Source organism: Salvia hispanica, chromosome 1, assembly GCF_023119035.1.
Source record: "Salvia hispanica cultivar TCC Black 2014 chromosome 1, UniMelb_Shisp_WGS_1.0, whole genome shotgun sequence".
Classification (NCBI taxonomy): domain Eukaryota; kingdom Viridiplantae; phylum Streptophyta; class Magnoliopsida; order Lamiales; family Lamiaceae; genus Salvia; species Salvia hispanica.
Window position 1 is genome coordinate 27,558,113 of NC_062965.1, and position 21,009 is coordinate 27,579,121.

At 34.8% G+C, this 21,009-nt stretch overlaps 3 protein-coding genes across 3 annotated transcripts; 1 reads left to right on the plus strand and 2 right to left on the minus strand.

Moving 5' to 3' along the window:
• Positions 1-720: 720 nt before the first annotated feature.
• LOC125192950 (phragmoplastin interacting protein 1-like) lies at positions 721-4,717 on the minus strand. The gene is made up of 5 exons (XM_048090636.1): positions 4,700-4,717; positions 4,106-4,377; positions 3,274-3,442; positions 2,322-2,368; positions 721-2,245 (listed from the first exon to the last, which is right to left on the minus strand). The coding sequence occupies exons 1-5, from the start codon at positions 4,715-4,717 to the stop codon at positions 970-972; spliced, it is 1,782 nt and encodes a 593-aa protein (XP_047946593.1). The 3' UTR covers positions 721-969.
• A 7-nt stretch (positions 4,718-4,724) lies between these two features.
• Positions 4,725-8,987, plus strand: LOC125192958 (splicing factor 3B subunit 4-like). The gene is made up of 9 exons (XM_048090646.1): positions 4,725-4,827; positions 4,946-5,034; positions 5,125-5,181; positions 5,324-5,386; positions 5,535-5,600; positions 6,231-6,317; positions 7,443-7,536; positions 7,634-8,142; positions 8,726-8,987. The coding sequence occupies exons 1-8, from the start codon at positions 4,725-4,727 to the stop codon at positions 8,101-8,103; spliced, it is 1,029 nt and encodes a 342-aa protein (XP_047946603.1). The 3' UTR covers positions 8,104-8,142; positions 8,726-8,987.
• Positions 8,988-16,860: 7,873 nt separating this feature from the next.
• On the minus strand, positions 16,861-17,652 carry LOC125192968 (transcription repressor OFP7-like). Its single transcript, XM_048090656.1, has one exon. It carries the CDS (start codon positions 17,650-17,652, stop codon positions 16,861-16,863), a length of 792 nt encoding a protein of 263 aa, XP_047946613.1.
• Positions 17,653-21,009: the final 3,357 nt, after the last annotated feature.

The following is a 21,009-nucleotide window of genomic DNA, read 5'->3' on the forward strand; positions in this document are numbered from 1 at the left end:
TACACTAATTTGACTATAAATGTCAAACAAATAACAACAAATTAATTAGCATAGAAAAATGTATTTCGGGTAGTTATAAGAAAAAAAAGTGTTTGACCATAAATTATTCGTCCTATTTACATATTCTTGTCAAAAAAATAATTTCGGCCATAAATCAAACTGTGGAGCAAAGTCCGAGCTATTTAATAAATTATTAAGATTATAATAAAAATGACTTTGGCTTAAAATTGAGGCAATACAATATGATTAATCATATTCTTCTTTCATTGATAAGGTTGTGTGGTGGATTTGTGACTACGAAATTTCAGTGGCTCCACAACTGGCCGACAATTAAATTAATGACTTCCAAATCAACTATGCCTAGCACCACCTACCTCATATACTACATTTCTTTCTTTTTAAGAAACAGAATCATTTTATTTCAAAATGCTGGATGTCAACGACTTTAATTAAAAAAGTTGAATATATATCTACAATATTCCTATTAATTTAACACAGGCATGTGATTTTGTCTGGAGCCTTTTGATTATTTTGTCAACTTCAAATTTAAAATTGATTATACTTTGCTAGAATATAGTTACAAAATACTACATATTTCTGACGACAACAAGGCAGCAATGTTCACTGTATTTGGCTCGAATTATTCTTCGATCTCATTCACAGTTGGTTTAAGTGATTAAACAAACTGAAATAAAAGAATACATTGCACGACTGAGAAAATAGACAGAAAATCAAAGTCAATCTCTAACCTTGTGTCATGTTTTTTTGTGGATAAAACAACTGCATGATACTATAACAACAATTTTGCATGAAAGCTAGAAGTACAATGGGAGCAAAAATGAAAGAAGCACAAGCTTCCCTCTCATTGTCAATTCATTCTCAATATTCAAATGTATAAATTAAAAAGCCTCCTCTCCTTTTTCTCCAGAGTTGTCGCCGACTACATGGTGTGGCATTCTGAATACTGGACTATGCTGTACCTGGAGTTGTAGGACCAGCAGCTTGTACCTTCGGGCAATCCGATGAAAGATGGCCCTTTTCTCCACATTCGTAACATGTTCGCCTCCGTATCTTTGAACTCATAGCGGCCGAGACACTGCTAGGAACTTGCTTTTCAACTTCTACACTAGCATTATAATGGTTGACTTGATAGTTCTCTTGTGGCACCTTCAAACTGGCAGCAGCAGGTACCAGCAGTTGTGTACCTGGATTTGTAGGAGTAGCAGCTTGTATCTTCGGGCAAGCTGATGAAAGATGCCCTTTTTCTCCACATTCGTAACATGTTCTCCTCCGTATCTTTGAACTAACATCAGCTGTGACACTGCTTGTAACTTGCTTTTCAACTTCTACACTAGTATTATAATAGTCGACTTGATAGTCTTCTTGTGGCACCTTTAAACTGGCAGCAGCAGGTAACTGCGGTTGTGTACCTGGATTTGTAGGAGCAGCAGCTTGTATCTTCGGGCAAACAGATGAAAGATGGCCTTTTTCTCCACATTCGTAACATGTTCGCCTCCGTATCTTTGAACTAACATCAGTTGTCACACTGCTAGTATTATAATGGTCGACTTGATAGTCTTCTGGTGGCACCGTTAAACTGGCAGCAGCAGGTAACAGCGGTTGTGTACCTGGATTTGTAGGAGCAGCAGCTTGTATCTTCGGGCAAGCTGATGAAAGATGACCTTTTTCTCCACATTCGTAACATGTTCGCCTCCGTATCTTTGAACCAACATCAGTTGTGACACTGCTAGTATTATAATGGTCGACTTGATAGTCTTCTGGTGGCACCTTTAAACTGGCAGCAGCAGCTACCGCATTGACTTGATAGTCTTTAGGTGGAGCCTTCAAACTGGCAGCAGCGACCCCCTTGCCATTCTCGACTTGATTATCTTTTCGAATTGGTTTCGACTCAAAAGCAGTACCTTTCTTCACGGCACAGCTTATTTTAATAGGCCTCCCACAGACTACGGTTTGATCCAAGTTCAAAGCTGTTTTTAGAGAGAGGCTGTCATCGAAATCGACATGGGCATATCCCTTGAACTCCCCCGTCTCTTTATCTTGACCAAACCGAATAGATTTAATTGCGCAGCCAACAAGAGTATTTTTCAAATCATCCTCGGTTATATCCCATGCCAGATTACCCACATATATCCTATTGTAGCCCTCCTCAACAGATGGTGCAAAATTGGGCAACTTGTTTTCTTTAGTTGGCTTGAAAGGCTGGATTTTAAGGAAAAATCCACCCCTGGAAAATAGTAGAAATTCAGATCAAGACAAAGTGAACAGGAACTTCGAGTGTTACAATATTACTATAAGCTTACATGTCGGAACCATCAAGTGCCAATGCTCTCTTAGCTGCAGCTTCGGTCTACAAGAAAAAAAGCACAAATTAACATAATGAAAGTGACCATGCCTCTCCATCAACTTGATACAGTGATTTAATAGAAAAATTTATGGTCCTAGCTACACAACGGGCTCGAACTATCATCAAATAGAGGTACAATGATGGTTATCTTTGCCTCTCAAGGCAAACATGCCATGATGGAACGCAAAATCTCCAGGACCATATCAGAAAGACATGCAATCATTATTTCCATCTCATAATTTAAGCAAAAACCCACATTATTGTGAAAATGTTGAAGTTGGGATATTATGAAAAAGCATAATGGGACACAAACTGATATTTCCCCTTTTAAAATATATGATCTTATTACTTGTAAGCTCCAATTCCAAAAATAACTTTTAACCTAGGAGCTCAATCTATAAAATAAGCTTAGTTAACATGGTACTATAAGATTGATTTACTTTATTGAATTTCAGAAAGTGTGATTCAACAGCTAGCTGAAATGCAGCAATAACATAAATAAGATAACTAATCTAATAGAATTCCCGTTCTCTGTCATATCTGTTGTACTTGTATTGCATGCATTATACTCCCTTCGTCCACGAATAAGAGTCCCGTTCACTTTTTTGCACTTGTTTTGTAAAAATGATAATAAATAGTTAAAGTGGAGAAATGATAAAGTAAGATAGAGAATAATGTAGATACGAGTCTTATTTACATTATTCTCTATCTTACTTTATCATTTCTACACTTTAACTATTTATTATCATTTTTACAAAATAAGTGCAAAAAAGTGAACGGGACTCTTATTCGTGGACGGAGGGAGTAGCGTTTTAGATTGGTTCCACGTCGTCCTAAAAAATAACACTAACCGCGGAATGTACGAACAAATCATACAAATTCATCCTCTATCCAGTCAGAGAATCTACCTTGAAAGTGATAAATGCTATTCCTCGGAACTTCCCAGTGTCAGGAAATGTCATACAATCAATGAAAGTAATGGTTCCACAACCTTCAAAGTAACTTCTAATATCATCCTCATTGGAGTAGTATGGAATGCCTCCAACGTACACTTTTTGAGAACTCTCTAAATTAATTCTGCAGGATAAAGCAAGATGTGATGAGTGAAACTATTCAGAGCTAATCAAACATATGAGGAGTTTTAAAAGTTTCAAAATGTAAAGCAACCCTGTTGCAAAAACTCAAGACAAAATTACAGCCTACAGCTGCGCAATGTAAGTGTTGAAGCAAAAAGGCATTGCATTTATCATGCTAAATTTTCACAAGAATCATGTTACTAGCCGTCCATTGAAAAGCTAAAAACAGCTAGGAGAAGGCAAAGAGGAAGGATAACTATGTCTAGGTTGGTCAAGTACTCTTTGTGCATAAGTGAACACAAGAAGGGTTGCTAGTCTTGCTCTTTTGGCGAGTTATGAGGTCTTCTGATAAGTTCCATCCAAATATTAAAGTTAAGAAAGTATGAGTTAACATGCTACTCATGCAATTTGACATAGTTCTAAGCAATGAGCCACAATAAAGTAGAGCTACATATCAAAAGCTTAGCTCATTAAACAAAATAGCAATATTGAAAAAAGTTTACCATATAACCTTCAAATGAGAAAATTAAACAATTACTGTTCAGCCTTCACGTATATTATCTGATTGGTAAATAAAAATATACTACTACCAAACAAGGTCTATTTACAAGTAAAGTCCACGACAAATAAACCATCCAATAGAATAAAGTCCGGAATGGCATACCTATCATTATCAATGCTCACATCAGGATTTGCCACAATTTTCTCCGTAGTGGATCCATTTTCATTGTGGTTAACTTCTTCCTTGACTGCCCCATCTTCTGCCTCCTCATTTTTTTTATCTTCATTCTTTCTCTTCTTTATCATCCACCACTGTCGTGGCCTCTTCTTCTTCTTGTTGCTTTTCTTCTTCACTTTAACTGAAGCCTCACTTTCATCTTTCTGCTTCTTCTCCACATTCTCTGATGTCTCACTTACATCTCTCTTCTTCCTTTTCTAGTAATGATGTTAATGGAGTTTGGTGCATTTAGTTATTGATACTGCAATGTTGGAAAATGTTTTCGATGTCAGATTTAAGGAATTTTTTTGAAGGATTCTTGGTAACGGCCTTGAAGTTCTAATGACTTGGGTGGTTATAGTTTACTACGAAATAGGTTTTGCATTTTAGATCCAAGGTCGCTTATGTTCATTCTGCATTGCTTTATACATCCTTGGTTTTAGAATTCTGAGTGGCTGTTTTGTATTTGTGTCCAACTACTCATCGTATTTTGTTTATTCCAAGAGTTTAGCCTTATGCTGCCAGTTTTATAGTGTGCACCAAGCCACCAACCAACATATGATGTATGTTTCCCTTGGTATCTGAAGACTTATGGTTTATCTTTTATGTGGACATACAGGCAGGTGAAGAGCTATTATGGGAGCTGTTTGTGCAAGCAGGTCCAGTTGGTACGTCTCTGCTTTTTTTATAGACCTTATTCTGTAAACCTAAGTAACTTTGTAGATTTTGTTGCTTCGCTACGCACTCTTTCCTTTATATTTATCTTTCTGTTTTTGCTTGTTCCAGTTAATGTATATGTGCCCAAGGACAGGGTTACAAGTGCTCATCAAGGCTATGGATTTGTGGAGTTTAGAAGTGAAGAAGATGCCGATTATGTAATCTTTTTCACTTCCAACATTATCATTACCACAATTTTCATTTCCTTATCTCATTTCATGTGTTTTGATCATCAATTCCTTTTGCAGGCAATCAAAGTTCTTAATATGATTAAGTTGTTTGGAAAACCTATTCGAGTAAATAAGGTATGTTCTATGCATTTATGTTTTCGTTCAGCCAATTGCATTTCTTCCACTGTTCTATTTGGTTATGACATATCTTACTGGGTTTATATAACAATTGCTGGTTTATAAGAGCCTGATTGCATGGTCGTTATTTGGGCTGTAGGCTTCACAAGATAAGAAAAGTGTCGATGTTGGAGCTAACCTGTTTATCGGAAACCTTGATCCTGTAAGAATTATTTTACTTTCTCTGTCAATCGCTCTATGTTCTATAAAAGTATTTATTTAAACTGGTGTAATGTTCTAGACATATTTATTTGAGGTGAATATCTTTCAGATTTTGGTTGATCCACAGCTGAATGGTTTTATATATGCAGGATGTTGATGAAAAGCTTCTTTATGACACTTTCAGTGCTTTTGGTGTTATTGTTGCAAATCCAAAGGTTTGGCCTCTGTCATCTCTTGGACTTATCCATTTATTCTTGTTGTTTTTGTATGCTCTCTGTGAAGAATTGGAATATATGTTTTTGTACTATAAGACAATGAAACAGTATAAGTCTGCTGGGCACTTTCTCTCTACAATGGCCTATCGTGACCTGGGGTGCATACTTTTCCTTGAGAAATGGGGATAGTTACACTTCTATGTGCCATTGAGATATATCTTTCCTTAATGCTAGTTGCTACCATTCTAGATTTCATGGTCCCTGCCTCTTTATTTATTGTTGAAGTTTATTTGTTAGTTAATAGTAGTAATTTCTTTCCTTTTCATTTTTGTATTACCATTTGCAGTAATTATTTTTTCCTCTTCTTCATTGTTTACTTGTTCATAAATATTAAATACTGATGTTCATAAACCTCCTACTGCCTCAGGTTGAATATTTCACTGATTAAAAGTCCATCTGTAGTTAGGATTAATATCTGTGTGTTCTTGCCCATTACCCTTCATTAATCTTTTGTTTTTGCCATGTTTAATGCCTCATGATGAATGAGATCATCTTTTTCCAAGTGTCATCTGTGAGAGTGTATTTTGGCTTTCATTTGCTGCTTGTTTTAAGTTTTAGTCCCATTTGCAGATAATGAGAGATCCTGAAACTGGAAATTCTCGCGGTTTTGGTTTTATTAGCTATGATTCATTTGAGGCATCTGATGCCTCTATTGAGGTAATATTTTCTGTCTAATCCTGTGCTTGTGCTGCCTGTGTATATTGGGGTGGGGGGGAGAACTATATCTATATATATAACATAGCACCTTTACCAAATATAGAAGCCCCTCTGAAATTTTATGTGAAATATTAAACATTATAATAATTGAAGTTTTAAACAATTATTCACAATTATTCATTATCAATGGTTAATCTAATTAAAAAAGGGATATTGGCATCTAATATCATAAAACTTTCAAAAAGTTGGGTTTTTCCCACGAATTTCAAAATTGGCAAATAATATCACGAACTTTACCCCGGGTTTGTTTTTTCCCACGAATGAAAAAATTCCCACAAATAATATTATGATACAGTTTTTTTCATAATTTCTCGACAACAATTTTGAGAGCTTCAAGTTTTTCAATCTTTGAAGATAGTTTTTCTTGAAGTACACCCTCCAAAATTGTTCTTCAATCTATTAAAATAACATGATTTTTTTTTCATTCGTGGGAAAAAACAAACCCAGGGTAAAGTTCGTGATATTATTTGCCAATTTTAAAGTTCGTGGGAAAAACCCAACTTTTTGAAAGTTTCATGATATTAGATGCCAATATCCCTTAAAAAAATTAAGTGAATGAACATAACAGATTAGGTATTTCAGAATAGATTTTGGTTATGCATTTTGTTTAACAAATTATATTTCCATATGATTTTGTAAATATTTTATAAAATTTGTGGAAATCTTTGCAATATATATTTGTCAGTATTGTTTCTAATATATTTTTTTTAAGTATTAGTATTATTATAACATGTTAGCATCCTAAATTAATAGCTTGAACCTTGAGGGTCATCATCATGCTGTGGTGTGTCTGTCTTCAGTCTTGTGTGATGCCAGTCAGCCAGTGTTTAATGTTAGTTAAACACTGATTTTGTGGTCTCACAATAGATTCTTTGACGTATTGGTGCTATGAAAATGATTGATTCTCTCCTAGGAGGATGGGGTATATGCTTGTACTTGAATTAAGTTATTCTCCGACTGATAATTTATAGATAATTGGGAAGTTCAAAACAAAATGTTTCTTCTCTGTTTCAAATGGCTCATATATTTGCAAATTTGAATATCCTAATATTCTTCATCCCACAGACGATGAATGGGCAGTATCTCTGCAATCGTCAGATAACAGTGTCGTATGCGTACAAGAAAGATACGAAAGGAGAGCGCCATGGCACCCCTGCAGGTGAGTTCTGCTTAAGACTTTGAAGGTCCTAGTTCTTGCCACTAAAGCCTAATAGTCATTCATTACTGAAGCAGTTTTGCCCCATTACAAATTGCAGAAAGAGTTCTTGCTGCTAGTAATCCTACTACCATAAGAAGTCGGCCCCACACCATGTTTGCAAGTGGACCTCCAACAATACCTCAGCAAAACGGTGGTGTCAGCGCCCCAGTCGCACCAAGGCCCTTCACAAACGGCCCTGTTCCTCCCCCTCCGATCCCAGCACTCAGTGTGCCACCCCCACAGAACATGTATCAGCCTATGCAGATGCAAGCGCCATCTTGGCAGGGTCAGCCCCCGCAACCTGGTCACACTGGCATTCCTCCACCAATGCAGCAGTTCAGAAGCATGCCGCCACCACCTCCACAAATGGCCCCAGCTCCTATGAGACCTCCACCGCCTCCATCTGGAATGGCTGCTCCACCTGGTTGGCGACCACCACCGCCCCCTCAGCATCTCGTGGGTGGAACCCATCCCATGCAGCATATGTCCATGCCTCCACCTCAGCATATGCATATGCCGCCGCAGTAAATTTGACACTCGAGTTGTCGTATGCCTCTTTAGAAATTGGTACTGTTCTAACCTGCTTCTCATTATGACATGTTCAAGTAGTTGCACAATATATTCTTGTTTAACTTCTTTTGCTGATGATTATACAGTTAGAAGTTCGTATATGCTTTCACCTTCAATTTTGAAATAACTTAGTTTATTATGATATCTGGATTTGCAAAATAAATGCTTTATCTTTAAGCTTGGTCTGTTAGTGAAGCATGCATGCATATGCTACGATCATGATACTCTTGCATCAAGATCTACTTTTCAGTCTCTCTCTCTCTCTCTCTCTCTCTCTCTCTCTCTCTCACACACACACAGCATTATTGTCATTGTCTTGTCTAGCTCCTTGAAACTAAATTCTTTCCCCAACAACCAATAAAGCTTATCCATTCAACAATTAGTAGTTACTATATGTTTGTCTCCTCCACATCAACTACTATTCATCTAGGATTTACCAGTACTGTCTTTGTTTCCTTCCCAGTTTTTTCTATTTCTCTATGCTAAATTATGCATTTTGTTTATCTGCACTTCTCTTTTGTGATCCTTTTCTTTTTCTTTTTATACACTAATAGAATTTATACGCATGTGAATTTTTCAGTTGTGTCCTTTCTGATGGATTTATGTTGTGGCCAAGTTACTACAACTATTCATCAATCACTTTACTTTCAAGAAAGACAGGTTAAAGTGACATTACTGAAGCTCATATTTTAGGAATTTGGAAATACTTGTCCTTTTCTTTTTAAGTCCTAATTACTAGTACTAAATATTTTCTCTTATTGTAAGTTGTTATTAAGAGAGGTTCATTTAGACATTTCCACACTTCTTGCTTATGCATAGTATATGGCTCCGTTCGGTTTCCACTTTTGTTCATGATTAGAGGTTGTGTTTATTTTTATCTCTTATTCGGTTGCCATTTTTCTCAAAATCTTGACATGTGACAATGTATCTTGGCATATTGTCTGGTGCTAAGATTACAATGTATCTCACGATTATCTATCAGACCACACTCCTATAACTAATTTAATCCAGGATAAAGTCTATTATGGCTTATGTTATATAGTAATGGAAGTGCAATAGTTGATGTCTATAAGTAGCAACCACAAATATTTTTGGCTGTATTATTAAATTATTCCTGTTCATTGAGTAGTAGAAACAGTGCCCTAAAGTCAGAAATTAGATTGAATACTATGTGAGAGATACTGAGAGATTGCATATGTAAATGGATAGATCTGGGAAAGAGGATAAAGAGGTAAAAGAATCTCTGATAGCGTGAGAAAAGAAGCGTTCTGTTAAGTCTTTTCCATTTGTAGCAAACTGAATTTTCATCAATATTGAAGATAGCAAACAAAGTGAAAATCTAATTTAAAAAGAAGAGAAAGTATACATATGTGAGGTAATCAGAATCTGCATCTCGACTTCTCATCTTCAATAGTTCCAAATTTGAGAAACGTCCACACTCATACTGTTGTCTTAACATAGTTTATGTACAAATTATGCACTCTATGTGAGACTTGTCAGCTTTCAAACATCAACCAAAGCCCATAATTAAATAAATGGCAAGTTCACAAAAAAGGAACTTGTGAGTCCAACACTGTAATTAGTGGCGTTGCAAGGCAGAGGCGGTGTGATAGTAGTTGCGAACAATGAATACGACGACGGAAAATGAAAGTGAACAAGGATGGAGTGGAGCTTCGACAGCTCCGAATACCAAATTTAATGGAATTTTCAGTCTCGATGGATCGATGGTAGGATCGGTCGAACCACTGACCCCATCTGGAAATGCCATTAAATTCAATGTAGACAGTGTTATAATATCAAATAGTATAATAGAACAAAACAAAAGGACCAGGGAATCATTTCATAAAGCTTCAACGATAGCAAGAATCGGAATGATCACATAGCTAATTAATCTCAAGAAAATGAGACTGATACTATAGTTGAATGATGATTGTGTAATTCATTGTCGTTGACTGATATTAGGTCAAAATAAGTACTAGCTACTACTATGTTTTAGACATAGAAGAAAGAAAGGAATAAGATTATCAACACAAGAAACATCAACGATGGTATAGCACATTGCCTTGAAGTTTGTTTAGAACAGTAGGTTAAATAGAACGAAATAAAAAAGAGTAATGTATTTGGCCATATTATGGCTAATCATAAATATTTATGAGAATGTGCACAAGAATTTATATGTAAATGTAATTAGTATATTATTTCAAATTCAATATTTATATGTCTAAAAAAGTAATTTGTTTTATATGGTTCGATGAAATTTGAACTCTTTACTTTTTTATTCTTGGTCTCAAAAGTTGGTATACATAGTCAACCTGATGTTACACAAATAGTACTATTGTAGTGACAAATAGGCAACAAAAAAGATTATGGTAATAATGAAAATGATTTCCATAACATGTGCAGTGGTTGATTATCATTCAAAGGACATAAAAAGAGGTTGACGATCAAATCTTAACCAAAGCTAGGTTTGATATAAAAAAGAATATTGTACGTCGATTAAATAGATAGTATCGATATTTAGTTTTGAAATAATACTATCACTTATAATACGTTTTGATTTATAAGACTTGGTCTTTCCTCTCAAACACTCCTAAGAGTATGCAATGTAACTTTCCAATAATATTGAGAATTACTACTATCTTCGTTTCTTGTCAAGTGAATCGTTTTTTTATCCAGCAAAAGGTTTAACAAAGTGTTTGGTTAGATATATGGAATAATAAAATATGAAAAAGAATAAAGTAGGAGTATGACATATATAAATTAAAGTAAGAAACATATTTTTGCAAAAAAGTAAAATAACTCAATTATGTTTGAACATTTTAAAGAGAAATACTACGATTATGGAAAGATGATTTTGCATAATTGAGTCGGTGTGACATCCATGCATGGTAGGTGTCTATTTCATTCAAATCGACTCTTTTCCATCGCATTTTTTATTGAGTAATGATAAACAACCAAATTTTGTACAACCAAAATAAAGTAATATTAATATTTAATGTATTAATTATATATTAAAATTATAAATATAGTAAGTGGATAAGTTAAAAAGACTTATTAGCATTTAACCTCATTTTTATTTTTATATTTGAATTTTTTTTCTATTATTTTTAAATTTTGAATTAAAGTATGCACTAAATAAAATTAATGGTTCCAAAAAATTAAAAAAAATATACATAAATCATAAATATATGACCATAATATTATACACTTTCCATGTACTATATATGCATCCATATATTTTAATAAAATGCATAAATAAACCTATTTTTATACAAATAAACTAGTTTTTGGTTGTACAAAATTTGGTCACATAGATTTGTTGTTTTTTATTTCCTTACCAAAAATTTAGGCACGTCTTCAGAAGGAGAGACATTACTTCTCAAATCGGTGGTCAGATCTAAATCAGTTGATTGCACACCAATTTTCTCGATTTTGCAAACGCTAATCCATCTTTCACGTACAAACGCTAATCCATCTTTTCCTAAATCTTGTGATCAAATTTTTGCTAATCCATCTTGTTGTAAACTAAAGAAAATTTTGTATAGAGGTAACTGGTTCACGAATTGTCAATTTTGATTTGGAGTCAATGGATATATTAGAATTATAACCAATTCGGTGGGCAAGAATCCCTCGTTGTGCACAGCTGGGCCAATACATGCACATACAACATATTATTCTATAATAAAATATATTAATATTATAATTTTAAATTAAAATAATGGGATGGGTGTAACAGCATCCCCTGGTATGCTATCAGCCAAAGCATGGTGAAGAAAATGGTTCGCCCTCTATTACTTCCACCTTTGTCATTTTCATTTGCCCCCTTAATTAATTGTTTACTTTCACTTTTTTTTTATCATAAGCCTCATATTGCACTAATCCATTTCATTCACATTTTATTATATCAGGAATATAAAAGTAGGATTCATATTACACTAATTTTTTCAATTTAATTTTCTTTACATTTCTTAGAACTCGTACCGGAGCCAAAATGGATAATTATTGGGAGACGTAGGGAGTACTATTTTAGTGTCTTTGATTTCCCATTTTTTTAACTCTATGATTTTTTTAGTGTCTTCGATTTCCCATTTTTTTTAACTCTATGATTTTTTTAGTTGCATCACAATTAGACGATTAACCTAGTGTTCCAATATTTTTAGAGCCTAAATCGGGCAACTAAGACCAATAGAATGGATTTGGTTCAACTCATAAGACATGAATACAATTTGAAAATGGAACCGTCACTTATATTGATCCAATCGACAATTTTAATTTAACCATGCACTACAAAAAGGAAGAATATGGGCATGTTGCAGGCAAGGTTAGACAAATAATATGAGTTAAATAAAAACATTAAAGAAACAATACATTAACAGATTAACTAAATACCCCAAAATTCATTTTATACTACCAATATATATATATATATATATATATATATATATATATATATATGTTTTGATCTATGAAGACTAGATTTAAATACAGAAACGCAGAACAAGATCATACGTAGGGCATTTTTAGGTCATAGTTAGTCTGTTTTTATGTCTATATATATATATAGAGTAGTGATATGGGGAAAGTGCCCCTTAAGTATATAACTAGAGAACAAATCACAGCCACAAGATCAAGAAAATCAAGGGCTAGTTTTAACACATGAGATTTTCGAATTTGAAGGAGAAATCAGTTCACTCTATCACAGATTTACTTCACTATACAAGGCGGGGGTATAATGGACATTTCACTAATAAAATTAGGGTTAACAATTGAATTAATTTCTCATTTGCAGAATTCATCTCCCGCCATCACTGCTCTTCCCGTCGCCTCCATCCATCGTCGCCGTCGCTTCCATCCACCGTCGCCGTCGCTTCCATCCATCGTCGCCATCGCTTCCATCCATTGTCGCTGCAATCGCTGTCGCCTCCATCCATAGTCGAACAATGAATCGAAATGAGAAAGATTTTTCAAAATGTAAGTTGTTCTACTAGTTTCTGATTTAGATTTCTCATTCTTATTTAGATTTAGTTTTGAGAATTCTGCAAATTCAAACGTCGAGAGTTTTTAATAAGTGAGATATGCAGTAGTTTATTATGGAATCCAAATTGAATAGAACAGACGTTAGCTTACAGTTAATTACTACAGTTAACTACTTCTATGTTTTCTGTAGGTTTTGATCGACAGAAAAAAAAGAAAAACAACAACCGTAGACTCCGATCGTGAGTAACAACTACCTGCTCTGTTTTTCATTTAGTGAAGTATTACATTATTAGAGTGAAGTGTTTGTGATCTATGCTTATTCTGCTCTATTTTTTCATTGGTTTGAAGTAAAACAGTGTTAAAGTGAAGTGTCTGTCATCTATGCTTGTAGTGCTTTGTTTTTCCAATTCAATGAAGTAAAACATGCTTACAGAGTGAAGTATTCCAGTGTTAGAGTGAAGTGTCTGTCATCTATGCTTGTAGTGCTTTGTTTTTCCATTTCGGTGAAGTAAAACATGCCTACAAGTGAAGTATTCCAGTGTTATAGTGAAGTGTCTGTGATCTATGCTTGTAGTGCTTTGTTTTTCCATTTCAGTGAAGTAAAACATGGTTAGAGTGAAGTATTCCAGTGTTAGAGTGAAGTGTCTGTGATCTATGCTTGTAGTGCTTTGTTTTTCCATTTCAGTGAAGTAAAACATGGTTAGAGTGAAGTATTCCGGTGTTAGAGTGAAGTGTCTGTGATCTATGCTTGTAGTGCTTTGTTTTTCCATTTCGGTGAAGTAAAACAGTGTTAGAGTGAAGTATTCCAGTGTTAGAGTGAAGTGTCTGTGATCTATGGTTGTAGTGCTTTGTTTTTCCATTTCAGTGAAATAAAACATGGTTAGAGTGAAGTATTTCAGTGTTAGAGTGAAGTGTCTGTGATCTATTCTTGTAGTGCTTTGTTTTTCCAATTCAGTGAAGTAAAACATGTTTAGAGTGAAGTATTCCAGTGTTAGAGTGAAGTGTCTGTCATCTATTCATGTAGTGCTTTGTTTTTCCATTTCAGTGAAGTAAAACAATGTTAGAGTGAAGTATTCCAGTGTTAGAGTGAAGTGTCTATCATCTATGCTTGTAGTGCTTTGTTTTTCCATTTCAGTGAAGTAAAACAGTGTTAGAGTGAAGTATTCCAGTGTTAGAGTGAAGTATCTGTGATCTATGCTTGTAGTGCTTTGTTTTTCCATTTCAGTGAAGTAAAAAATGGTTAGAGTGAAGTATTTCAGTGTTAGAGTGAAGTGTCTATCATCTATGCTTGTAGTGCTTTGTTTTTCCATTTCAGTGAAGTAAAACATGGTTAGAGTGAAGTATTCCAGTGTTAGAGTGAAGTGTCTGTGATCTATGCTTGTAGTGCTTTGTTTTTCCATTTCAGTGAAGTAAAACATGGTTAGAGTGAAGTATTCCAGTGTTAGAGTGAAGTGTCTGTGATCTATGCTTGTAGTGCTTTGTTTTTCCAATTCAGTGAAGTAAAACATGGTTAGAGTGAAGTATTCCAGTGTTAGAGTGAAGTGTTTGTGATCTATGCATGAATTAATAGTAAACAAATAACAATGCTACTAATATGAAGGCTTCGAATTCTTGTTATGATATGATGATTGTATGTATAGCTGATTGTTAGTATAATAATACTTGTATATGAAATACTATGGTGCTTCTATATACAAATGTATTCTTAACAAAGGTGAAAATTTTAGTAATCATTGCTAATGTTATCTTTCTTCTATTGATTTCAGTAACACTGCACCATATATAGATTCAAGAAGCTGCATTGCACCTTAGAGTGAAGTATATGATGACTGTTACTATGGCGAGCGGGAACACGATTGAAAATGTATTGCCTAAAAGAAGCAGCAAGTGAATACTCCAAAGGCTAAGAACAAAGTATTGCAGCTCATTAATATTGTCGGAAACAAACCATGAGTCATTGAATAACTTGGCGACAACATCAAAGCATTATCAAGAATGTAGCAACAACATGGAGATAAATGTGGAAAAATGATTGTAAACTTCAAGCGTTCATGACCATTTGTATGAAACTAGTTCATAATATGTGTCATTTAGTACAATATAAAGCTTATCCGTTTCAATTAAATTCAATATTATGTTGACTATTAATTTACTTCACTGCATAGCATATTTGCTTCACTATAGAGCAGTTTTACATCACTGTACACAACAGTTACTACACTATATAGTATTTCAACTTCACTGCAAGTATATGTTCACAATAAATGAACCAAAACATGTAATTGAAATAAAAATCACTCAAAAGTGTACTAAAAATGAGTCATAAGTGCTCTACAAAGTGAACTATTTATGTCCAAATCCTCACTGCCTATGTTTTGCCTTCTCATTCCCCTTTTTGCAATTCCCCAATCAATGCTCTCTTTTGTGTGGAAGACAGGACAACACCTTCTGCAAGAAGATGCTTCTTACCTGGGACAGAAGGGCAACAACAAATGTCAAATGGTGACCATGATTATCCTTACCCGTAAAAGGAGCAAATATCATACAGTAGCTACATATTAAAACCTTCATATAAGTACACTATAAAGCAACTTTAATTAACTATAAGTAATATAAACTTCACTATAAAGCATGCAAAATATATTTCATTATAAGCATATACTAGTTCACTATATACTCAATATACTTCACTATATGTTCAATATACTTCACTATATACTCAATATACTTCACTTTATGAAATATTCACAATAAATCACTGTTTGTATAAAAAGGCAATGTTATACTTCATTGTTTGTTATATATACTTCACTATATGAAATATACACATCAGTGTAAACATTAAATCACTAGTGTATAAAAAACCAAAGTTATACTTCACTCTATGAAATATTTACATCACTATAAATGATAAATACTTCACTCCAACGTAATATAAGTAGTTTTAGAGCTAATCATGCTGTGCAATTCACAAAACGCGTACACTTCCATTTAAAGCATATATACCTCACTCTGACATCTTTTTTCGCATCATACACACACTAATCATGCTATAAGAACAAACACATAGACTTCATCTTCATCACTTTAACTGATAATAATTGATAATTACCTTTAGATTCTTCTTCTTCTTCTTCTTCTTCTTCTTCTTCTTCTTCTTCTTCTGATGAAGGGGAATCTGAATCAGAATAATCTGCCAACGATGGTTACGGAATTGAATCCATGCGATCAGAAATTCAAATGTCGTTGATCAATCTCGCTGGAGAAATGAATCAGAAAGAAATCGAGCTGCAGTATTGAATCGTGGCTGACCAATCGCGATGAGGAATGAATCGAGATGAATAAATCAGGAATCGTTGAATTGTGATGGAGAAAATTCGTAAATCATGACTGATCAATTCACAAATTTGGACGATTCACGATGAACAAATCAGAAATCTGGATGATTCAGGAAAAACGCGATTTGATTAGGAAGATCAAATAAGAAATCTGGACGGAAGATGGACAATTTTGAATCTATGGAAGAAATCATAAGCTGAATTTGGTTCAGATTGTACAAATCGCTACACACAATTCACGTTAATCTTATGAGTTCCGAAAATGCCCTTGGGCTTTTATTTTGAGAAAAATCTGAAAGATTATTTAAGCCATAGGATTAATTTGGAGTAATAAGATATGTGGCTGAGATTTAGTCTCTAGTTATACACTTAAAATTAGTTAGACCTTGATCACTCCTCTCTATATATATATATATATCACTCGCGACACCCGCCGCCGGCGCCGGTAATTCCCCATCGGAGGCGGCGCAAACATCTCCGCCCAAATCTCCGAGAAAGCCTCGACGATAACCCCATGGTAACTCCTCGAATTCAAGGACAGGAAGCACTGCAGCAGCTGCTCCAAATCCTTCTTCTCATACATCTGCTTCTCCACGATCATATCCATCATCGACCTCCTGAAATCCCCCAGCGGATCCTCCGATTTCTTCACGATCGCGAAGCTCTCCTTCACCTTCCCCTCCACCGTGCACGGAATCAGCTTCTTCAGCATCGACAGCCGCGCCGGCGCCGGCGGAGGCGAATTCCCCTCCGCCGCCGCTCGATTCGACGATCGAGATGATCTCCTGCTCCGGCGGCGGGGAATTCTATGCGATTCTCCGATTGGGGAGGAGGATAGCGGAGATGAGGAAACTAGGGTTTCGATTTCCTCGGTGCTGAACCAGCCGCTGTCGGCGGAGGAAGTGCTGAGGCGGAGGCGGCTGGGGACGTATCGTTTCTTCTTCTTCGAGCGGCGGCGGATCTTCTCCGGCGGTGGCGGCGCGGGGATTTCAGCGACGACGTGCCATTTTTCTTCTTTTTGCCAATTGAATTGCGGCGAGTGGTTATTGGCAGCGTGAGGTTGGGGGACATCGGAGGAGTGTGAGAGTGAAGGGACGGGATCTGTTGGGAGATCGGAAGGATGTTTGGAGAGGCAGGATTGCAGAGTGGTGGCGATGGCTCTGCAAATTCTGAGCTTGAAATGCTTCGCCATTGCTTTTTTAAGCTGTGTAAAAGGCTTTATATATACAAGAGGGAGAGGGAATTCATTGTCTTTTTGTAACTACTATTTTCTGTTTTCTACTTTTATCTTATTTGGTGGAGTAACATTTCATGGACATGTGTCGGTCACCCATTGGCTGACGGATTTGCATGCATCCGCGCGGAATGGAACGTGCTAAGGGTAGTCTCGTGCTTAGTGGCTAAGCACGCGGCAAACGTGCTTAGAGTAGCCACTAAGTACGCTGTTATTGATGCTTTGATAATCTAAAGGTACAAAGGAACGGCAGATTGTTTCTTTCGTCATATCATATATACAAACGTAGAAACAATGTAAAAACTATGTATACATCAATTGATAAAACTTTATTATATAAACACGTAGAACAATTTCTTATTATATGGGTCGTTCGGCTACCATGTATACTTATGACTTAAGGGCATGTCTAATCTTATATCTTGTTCGGATGTCTTTCTAAAAAAAAGCTTGGCTCGTGATACTATATCTTGGTTCGTGAAAACAATATCAAGATTACGTTGTATCTCATGATTATTTATCTCAGCTCTATTTCATAAAACTATTTTAGTCATAAACAAATATCGATTTTAGTTTATCACATCAGTGTTATATCTCATTGTTAATTTGTGAACCGAGCACCACTACTAGACGTAGAGAACGAAAGAAAGAGTAGGCAAATTTAGGAGAAAAGGACCTTCCAAAAAATTTAATCATTAGTATTGTAAAAACGTAGAAGAATTCTTTCTATTTATATTAATGAAACAAAGAGTTGGTAAATTGAAGAGAAAAGGAATCTTCGCCGTATGTATTATGGTTTTGACAAATGTAGACAAGAATTAAAGCTTCCATGCTTCTATTTCCATATAATCATTTTGTATTATGTGATGCAATATAAAAATGAGTCATTCACATCGTAAAAGAATAACAGACCTCATAAGAGGACACGTCTATCTGAACTTACATAGACGAGATATGATGATCATTACTAAGTCGATCGAACAACAAGAAATATGGAGTAGTATAATGTCAAGTATAGTACTTATTAAAAAACTACTATTCATAAATTACAATAAATGTAATTGTGGCTAAGTTCACTATTCAAATTTCGGCAAAACTCTAATGCACGTACGTTGGCATTGATTGGTTTGAAAATTTGATGTGAACTATTGAGTGAACGTAGATATGTACACACTTACCTTCATAATTTTACAAATTCAAACTACAAAATGACTTCAAGTTTAAACTTCGGACTATAATTTAAGGATAACCCTAAAAATTACGCTATAACATGCATGCTCGTATTTGACTAAGTAGGGAGGCGAACTCATGTGCAAACGTTCGTACGGTGAAGACAGATCCAATATTAACATTTTTATATGTTAGCACGATGCATCCGTTCGCACGGATTTTGTTCATTACAAGTTGTCCATGGGCCACATTTTGCCGTCTCCAATATTTTAAATTGTTGATTAGTCAATTTTATGTATGTCCCAACAACAATACTAGTACTACTATTTATATATTCTTCAATTTGATTTTGGAACAATGTTGTTTTTGTACCTTTTCACTATATTGGTAAAGAGTTAATGTATGCAGATAGATTTACTCTCTTTTTTGTTGGTTATTATAAATGCTAACCACATAGAATCTTACGATTCGAAATCATGTTCAAACATTTCAATCCGGAGTTACCGTATTCACTATGTATCAAAATAAGTTAAACTAACCCAAGGGGAGTGGTCGAGTGGCATGAGACTCGTCCATCCTTAACCAAATGGTCCTTTGAGTATGAAGTAGCTTTAAATCCTTGGGCCAATTATCTCACCCATTGAAGTCAGTAGTCAATCACTGGGCCTGGCGATAGATACCCTTGGTAATTAAAAAAAAAAAGTTTAACTAAAAGTAATTTTGAACTAATCAAAATTTATATATTGATTAAAAAAATAACCAAACATCTTATATATTGTCTTTCCTTTTTGCTCTCTTTTCTATATATGTGGATTAAAATTAAGTCTAACCATTTACACATTTGTAGAAGCAACATTGAATGCTTCCATTACCTGTAAACAGTCTCCTGTTTGGTGCAATAACATGAAAATTTGACTTTTGCTTCTGTTTTTCATTTAATTAGGTCCATTTTTAGGAACTTAGGTTTATATACTTGTCTTATCTCATCAATTAAATATGCTTGAAAGTACATATTGTGTATGTTCTGATAATTACAAGAAATTGAAATTCTTCATATCTTATTATTCAAATTAGTTGCAAGTAAATGATATGAAATGGTTAAGTGACTAACAACTACCTAAACTAACAAAGCCAAATGATATATTGATGAAATCTAAATTAAGAGAAACTTCTTCTAAGTCATGACATGCATTGTTGAGGAGATAATGTTATTGCATTTGATATATTGGTGAGGAAAAGCTCGAAATGACGAGTTGCAGCTAGACAAGACTAAAAATGAACCGGAACTCTTATTCGCGGACGGACTAAAATGGAAAAATGGGACTCCTATTCGCGGACGGAGGGAGTAGTTGAGGTGAAACTTTTGGGCTCGGAGTCTTAGAAAGGAATGTTGAGTGCGTTAAATAAATAGATAAAAAAAAGTAAGAGAAAGAATAAAGTAGAAAGTGAATAAAGTAAGAGAGAGTAAAGTAAGAGAAAGAAAAAAGTTATTACGAAATGACTCAACTATGAGAGAATTTTCCGAAATGAAAAAATGACTAAACTATGAGGGAACGGAAGGAGTACTAGTTTTATAATATAAGTTGAGTAGAATAATTTAGTGGAATGTTGGACTACGTAATATGTATAGTAAGAGTTACCTGAAACTCCAATTGCAGACGGATAATAATGAAAAATCGAGACACCTAATCGTGTATACTAAGGGATACTATTATTGTATCGATATGGGTCTATTCAGTGTCCTGATTTTGTCAAGAAAATTCTTATAAACACAAAATATAGTTTTAAAATTTACACATTGTAACTTGTTATATCAAGTCAGGCAAATCAAACAATACATAAATAAAAACTCATCCATGTATCGATATAGTTGGATTTGTGTAACAAAGTGAAGTGGAGTATTAGTGCCGATTCTTGATAAACTATCCCATTAAATATAATTCAAAAGATTTTCCCAAAAAAAAGGACAAAAGTTTACATATAACGCAACAAAAATATGTGAGAAACTGCTAAATTAAAAGTCAAATTACGAGTATAGTGGTGAATGGATATGAGCTACTACTACTAAAATATTTCAAATTAATTGCAAGTATATAGTGTGAAATAGTTGAGTAACAACTAACTAAACTAACCCATATCATACTA